The sequence below is a fragment of the Sinocyclocheilus grahami genome, unplaced genomic scaffold, assembly GCF_001515645.1.
Source record: "Sinocyclocheilus grahami isolate Dianchi unplaced genomic scaffold, SAMN03320097.WGS_v1.1 scaffold992.1, whole genome shotgun sequence".
NCBI lineage: Eukaryota > Metazoa > Chordata > Actinopteri > Cypriniformes > Cyprinidae > Sinocyclocheilus > Sinocyclocheilus grahami.
The window spans coordinates 420,028-427,275 of NW_015506171.1; the positions used below are offsets into that span (position 1 = coordinate 420,028).

The following is a 7,248-nucleotide window of genomic DNA, read 5'->3' on the forward strand; positions in this document are numbered from 1 at the left end:
TCCAGTGACACATCATGCCTTTGCAGTTATTATATGGTAAAAATCCAGACATGATCCTTTTTTTTTTAATTATTCAAATTTGTGCAAAATGAACGTCTTGATTCAGCTTTAGTCATAATGGTGTGACTAACAGTCAGAGGATTAGTTAAAGAGCAATGATGTTTATGGACTTTAAAAGGTCAACGCTTACTGCGAATGCACTTTTCGACATGTTTGTGCAACATTCCAGCTTATAAGATCATGTTTTGCACCTGTAAATTCGGTCAGGCCACGTACACACTGCATAACCTGTTCATCACTCGTAATGAATTTAAGCAACAATTTGGCGTCTCATAAACTAGAAACGTGATTATTAGCAGTCTAACCCGTTTGTGTTTGCTGCTTCGGACAAAAGAAATGTTAATAAATAAAGACATGAATGTATTTAGCACCCAATTCACTAAAGGAATAATGCAGATTAAATAGCAGGAAACATGCGCTAAAATACGGTGCTCAAAAGTGGTGCATATCAGTGAATTCAATGCTATAAAACACACAAAAAAGATTTTCTTCCTCAGTATTTTTGTCTTGTTTTCCAGTGCATATATTCTTAACATTCTTAAATCAAGATAGATGTATTTGAGGTGCATGAAGATATGATATTAAATATTGTTTTCAGAATTTTTTTTGTAAAAAATTAGAAATGATCAAAATGGTTTTTGCTTAAAACAAGAAAAAACTGTCAATGAGGTCAGAAAAATAAACTTGATTACCCTTTGAATTCAATTTTAATTTTTCTTACCTCATTGGTTGGTATTTTTATGTAAGCTTGCTTTCGCCACGGGATATAAAAAAATAAAACAGGCAATTATGAGATATAAACTATAACAGTATATATTATAAATATAAACTCAAATATAAAAGTCAGAATTGTGAGTGAGACAGAATTCTGGGTTTCTGGCGATTTCTACTTTTTTTTATCAGAATTGGCAGAAAATTGAGATAAAAAATGTGCAATTACATTTTTTACGTTTTTATTCTATGATGGAAACAAGCTTCCTTTTTTTTCTTGTTTTTAAGTACGAGCTCAATTTTGATAAATTTTTCAGAAAACAAAACTTAATATCTTAGTAGTTTGATTCTTTTACTCTACTGGAAGACGACAAAAATACTGAGGAAGAAAAGGATTATTTTGCAATGTTGGTGAAGAGGAGTGACACCCGTATCAGTCTGCAGTGTGAACGTGGCCTTTATTCAACTAACCATTTTATACTTACACATTTACACTTTTTAAATGTTGCGACTATAAAGAGAGCTGCAATTCTGTGGAAACGCAGCGTGACGGAGCCGCATTAATGCCTCCAAACCTGCTGCGGCATTAGAAATCACATCATATGACCCCTTTAAGGTGTGCAGAGTCTCCTTTTTTGCAAGAAAAAAAATGGAGTAAAGTAATAATAACACGATCGTTGCACATTTAGCACTGTGACGACTACGAACACACAATAAAGAAGAGACATCATGTTTGCATATAATCATTGGCGCTTGCTTCAAAGTTGATTATTTATGGAAGCCTGTTTCCGCCACTGAATAAAAAATCAAATTGCGACTTTTTATCTCACAATTCTGACTTTTTTTTCTCAGAATTGCAAGATCTAAACTAAATTGTAAGAAAATAGTCTCTTTTCCCTCAGACTTTATAACACACAATTACAAGTTTATATCTCACAATTATGTGCATGTGCGTTTCATGCAATTCCGAGAAAAAACTATTGCGAGTTTATATCTCACAATTATGACTTTATTTCTCAAAACTGACGGTTTTATCTCACAATTATGACTTTTTTCTCGCAATTGCGAGTTTATATCACAATTCTCAGAAAATACTGAACTGAGAGAAAAAAAGTCACGATTACTTTTTTTTTTTTTACATTTATTCGGTGACAGAAAGAGGTTTCTATAGTTAATAAATCTATATATAAATGTAAATCTACCATGAAAAGGGAACAGCTTTAGATTCCTGGTTTGCTCTGCTTTGGAATGTGCTGTCAATACCATGTTATTCTCAATTCATCTGTGAATATTTAATCTTTTTGTAATCTTTGTTATATACTAGGCTGTATATACAGTATATATTCAGCGTTCAGGCTCACAAACGCCCCCTCGACTGATTCACATCCGTATATTCTCGTTGGGAAACAGGCGTGGAGGTTGAACATGCATCCGCTGTGCTGAACACTGAATCTGTGTTTTCGCTTCACTTGCCTATATCTATTTTTCTTTTTTGTAAGATGCACTGAAATAATGCAGACTTTTGACGAGCGGTTCTGGAACCTAGACGTGTAACTGGCCACTTTATAACGAACGAAACTTAGACTATATTAGAGTAGGGATTGCATTATTTGTTAGAATCCTGTATGTGATGTTATTATGGAAGATGTAATGTCCTTCTGTAAATGTAGTTTATTGTTGTTTTACCTGAAATAAAGTTTATTAATGCTTCAAACCAACCACTGTTTTCACGATCGATGATTTGAATGTTGGCAATAGCATGTGACTAATATTTAACTATATTCACGAACTGAGATTAAAAGTAATGAATTTTGCACACTCTTAAAAATAACGTTTTTTTAGTGGCCTTGATGGTTTCATGAAGAACTTCTAAAATCAGTGGAATCTTTGCATTGCACAAAAGGGTCTTTTTAAAAAGGAAAAAGGTTCTTTAGATCATTAAAATGTCCTTCACAAGAGAAGATGTGCTTTTATGAACTGTTCACTGAAAGGGTTCTTTGAGGGACCAAAAATTGTGGAATCGCTGCAAAAAAAAAACTTTTGCAACCTTTGTTTTTAAGAGTCTAAAAGCCAGAAATCTGGGTGATTTCAGTTTATGTGATGGGAAATAGTCAGATTCCCTGCATGACACATTATCAGTGCGTTTACGTGCATGCTTTACACGTCATCTCTTTCTGGTTTGGCCAGTCCAGTCTATCCCAGGATTATTCAGATCTTGTCTGAGCATCTCAGCTTTTCTGGATTTACCATTTCACCTGGTCCTTTTCACTTTAAGTGAACCAAAATTAAAAGAAATGAAATGAAAAGTTCATAAGTCCTGTCTGAAATGATTTAGCTCGTACACATTTAAAATACTATATATTGTGTTATTTACTCTCCAATAGTAGCTGGCAGAATGAAATCTTTACTCAGGCAGAAGTTGTGTTGTATTCAGTCAGTATCCAGACTCTTTAGTGAAGGCTGGTTTTACATTCCCCTGTCAGAGCAAATCATGTTCCTCTCATTTCTCCTACAGACACTCACAGTAACCAATAGGAGGACAGCAGTCAGGGCTGCATGTTAGGGGCCGTCTCTGTTTTCTTGTATGGCAAGCAGATTTTTTTCCATTGACTTCTCATGTATGCTGTCATTATTTATTGTGCTGAACTAGATGGGTATGATAGCAGATTTGATAAGTTGTCAACGTTTAAAGAATGCAAAAGAAATCCCGACACCCAGAGTCTTCTCTTTTACTTTTTGTTCTGATATCTAAAGTCAGCTGATATAATGCGGAACATTCAACAACTCTATAAACTCGAAGTGCAAACGTTAAAATAACATTTAAAAACCGCAAAAGAAATCCCAACACCCAGTGTTTTTCAGTAAAGTTAGAACTCCATTCTGAATTTATATTGGTGGAAACATTGCTAAATATATTATACTTGGTAAAGCTATCAGATAAAATGAGTCCCATTCAACAACCATATAAGTCTAAGAAAGAACGTTTAAAGAATGCAAAAGAAATCCCGACACCTAGTATCTTCTCTTTTACTTTTTGTTCTGATCTCTAAAGTCAGCAGAGATAACGCATTCCACTCAACAACTCTATAAACTCGAAGTGCAATCGTTAAAAGAACGCAAAACGAACTGCAGGCGAACGAAATCCCGACGCTCCCTAACGCGAGCCATCTGCCCGTGAAGCCCCGCCCGCGTTTCGCTTATGAACAGCAGACAGCAGGGCGCCTGGAAACAGGTTTGAACAGCTCACAGAAACTCTGACACGACACAGCGCGACTCTTCATTCGCCTCTCAGACGCTTGTGTGGTTTTCTTCACGCGTTTCGCGATCCGCGTCCGGTGCGCCGCTGCACTTTCCCAAAAGTTTCCGTGCACCGATTTGACAGGACAAATCGACAAAGGGAGTTGGAGGGGAAGACTAGCGCTGGCTGGCGAGCTGGCTGTGAGGAGACAAACCGCAGAAGGAAATTATGGCCGCGCACGGTGCGTCCGCGCTCTTCCTGCTCGCCTTTGGAGTACTGGAAGCGAGCGCGCAGTACGGAGAGCGCGGCATGTCGGTTCCGGAGCACGGCTTCTGCCAGCCCATCACCATCCCTCTGTGCACGGACATCGCGTACAACGAGACCATCATGCCCAACCTCCTCGGCCACACGAACCAGGAGGACGCGGGGCTGGAGGTGCACCAGTTCTACCCGCTCGTTAAAGTGCAGTGCTCGCCGGACCTCAAGTTCTTCCTGTGCTCCATGTACGCGCCGGTTTGCACGGTGCTGGAGCAGGCGCTGCCGCCGTGCCGTTCGCTGTGCGAGCGCGCGCGTCAGGGCTGCGAGGCGCTTATGAATAAATTCGGTTTCCAGTGGCCGGAGAGTCTCGCGTGCGAGTCGTTCCCGGTGCACGGCGGAGAGCTCTGCGTGGGGCAGAACACGTCTGAGCGGAGTGCACCGGTCAATCCGACTCCAGATGTGACCCAAGCTACACCCGAGCATCCCAGGAAGGGGCGCTTTAGATGCCCAACTTCGCTTAAAGTCCCGCCGTACCTAAACTACCGCTTTCTGGGCGAGGAAAACTGCGGCGCGCCGTGCGAACCCAAGAAACTCCACGGGGTGATGTACTTCAGCGAGGAAGAGCAGAAGTTTGCGCGGATCTGGATCGGGATCTGGTCGGTTTTGTGTTGCGCGTCTACTTTATTCACCGTCTTGACTTATTTAGTGGACATGAAGCGCTTTAGTTACCCGGAAAGACCCATCATATTCCTATCCGGGTGTTATACGATGGTGTCCATCGCTTACATCGCCGGATTTCTGCTGGAGGACAAAGTGGTTTGCAATGAGCAGTTCGATAATGAGTTTAGGACAGTGGTGCAAGGCACCAAAAAGGAAGGTTGCACTATTCTGTTCATGATGCTGTACTTCTTCAGCATGGCCAGCTCCATCTGGTGGGTCATTCTAGCGCTCACTTGGTTCCTCTCGGCCGGGATGAAATGGGGTCATGAGGCTATTGAAGCGAATTCGCAATATTTCCATTTAGCAGCGTGGGCGGTGCCGGCCATCAAGACCATCACCATCCTCGCGGTGGGTCAAGTGGATGGAGATGTGCTCAGCGGCGTCTGCTTCGTGGGCATCAACAGCGTGGACGCGTTGCGCGGATTCGTCCTGGCGCCGCTGTTCGTCTACCTGTTCATCGGCACCTCGTTCCTCCTGGCGGGCTTCGTGTCTCTGTTCCGCATCAGGACCATTATGAAGCACGACGGCACCAAAACGGAGAAGCTGGAGAAGCTGATGGTGCGCATCGGCATCTTCAGCGTCCTCTACACGGTTCCAGCCACCATCGTGATCGCGTGTTACTTCTACGAGCAGGCCTTTCGGGATCAGTGGGAGCAGACGTGGAGCGCTCAATCGTGCAAGACGTACGCGGTGCCGTGCCCCGTGCACAACCCGCAGATGAACCCGGATTTCACGGTGTTCATGATCAAGTACCTGATGACCCTGATCGTGGGCATCACGTCTGGATTCTGGATATGGTCTGGAAAGACTCTTAACTCGTGGAGGAAGTTCTACACGAGACTGGCGAACAGCAAACGAGGAGAAACAACAGTGTGACTTAACTGCGTTTTTATTACTCACTTTTTCTGATGGAGAAAACAACTGTTTAAAGGACGCCCTTCGCGTTGTACATAAACATTGTGCTTTTTGTAGTTGTTGTTGTGAGTATATCTTTGTATTTAAATCTCACTTGGATGTTCTTTGTTTAATCAAAGGAACGTTTTTTTTTTTTGGACAAACCGTATCGTTTTGGAGATTATTTATGCATTTTCTCTTGGATTATTCCGGGTGGGGATCTGTTTTTTATGCCTGAATGTAAAACTGTGTCTTTTTGATCGACATCAGTATTTCCACGGGCAAATATTCAAACTTTTTACATGCAAATAATGCAGAAATAACAATAATAATGTGTGTGAATTGTGCACCCAGCACTTAAGGCTGCATATCATGGGAAGAATTGAGCTTTAAATGAAAGCTTTGGGAATGAGATCAGATGAATTATAGGACTTGAATGTTTTATGGAGGCTGAGACTAGGAGCTAGAACAAAAACTGCAAGTACCCATGGTTGAGATGTGTTTAACCCAGCCGTAGCCGGTTGCTGGTCTCCTGGCCTGTCCTGGGCTTGGACAGCAGCAGTCTCAGGCTGTTTTAAGATGTAAAGTTAAGTGCCTTTTTCAGTTCAGAGCAGCATTGGGGTCAGGCCTGCACTTGTGTTTAACTCAAAGAAATGTATACATGTTTTTCTTCAGTCTGTAATGAACTCTGGTGATGTTTCTGAAGGGTTTGTGTTCTCCTTCGGCTCTTTTGCACAGAAGTACCTCTAAACATACAGCTGGAACAGGGTGTTTGCAATGCACTTCTCAAATAGTGTAATGTCTGTGTTGGTATCGTAACTAATCCATGATGTGAAAATCAGGATGTAGACTTTCTGATGCATACACTCTTAAAAATAAAGCTGCTTCAAAAGGTTCTTCAAGCGATGCCATAGAAGAACCATTTTTGGTTCCACAGAGAAGCATTCAGTCAAAGAACATCTCTTTCTTAGCTTTTTATAATCTGAAGAACCGTCTTTAGCCACAAAGAAGCTTTTGTGAAACAGAAAGGTTCTTCAGATGTTCTTTATGCAGCCATTCAGACACAAAGGTTCTTCTGTGGCATCGTGAAGCACCTTTATTTTTAACAGTGCCTGTGTAGAGGTGAATCGATATATTGGCCGATATTTGGCCTTTTTGAGATGATCAGCAGCAATAATCACATCTGCTTGTCCTGTGTATCATTTCCAAAATCTACCAGCAGGCCTCTTGATCGATATTGCAGTTGTTTTCATATCATCTTATTGATTTTTATTAGCGCTGTCAAATAATTAATCGCTATTAAGCACATCCAAAATAAATGTTTTTGTGTGCATAATATATACAGTATGTAGGTACATTTATTATGT

The 7,248-nt window shown here is 41.1% G+C and overlaps 1 protein-coding gene across 1 annotated transcript; it reads left to right on the forward strand.

Moving 5' to 3' along the window:
- The first annotated feature begins 3,999 nt into the window (after positions 1-3,999).
- On the forward strand, positions 4,000-6,784 carry LOC107565291 (frizzled-1-like). Its single transcript, XM_016250509.1, has one exon. It carries the CDS (start codon positions 4,238-4,240, stop codon positions 5,861-5,863), a length of 1,626 nt encoding a protein of 541 aa, XP_016105995.1. The 5' UTR covers positions 4,000-4,237; the 3' UTR covers positions 5,864-6,784.
- Positions 6,785-7,248: the final 464 nt, after the last annotated feature.

Coding starts and splice junctions, on each gene's coding strand:
- LOC107565291 (XM_016250509.1), top strand. CDS start 4,238: ATGGCCGCGCACGGTGCGTCCGCGCTCTTCCTGCTCGCCTTTGGAGTA.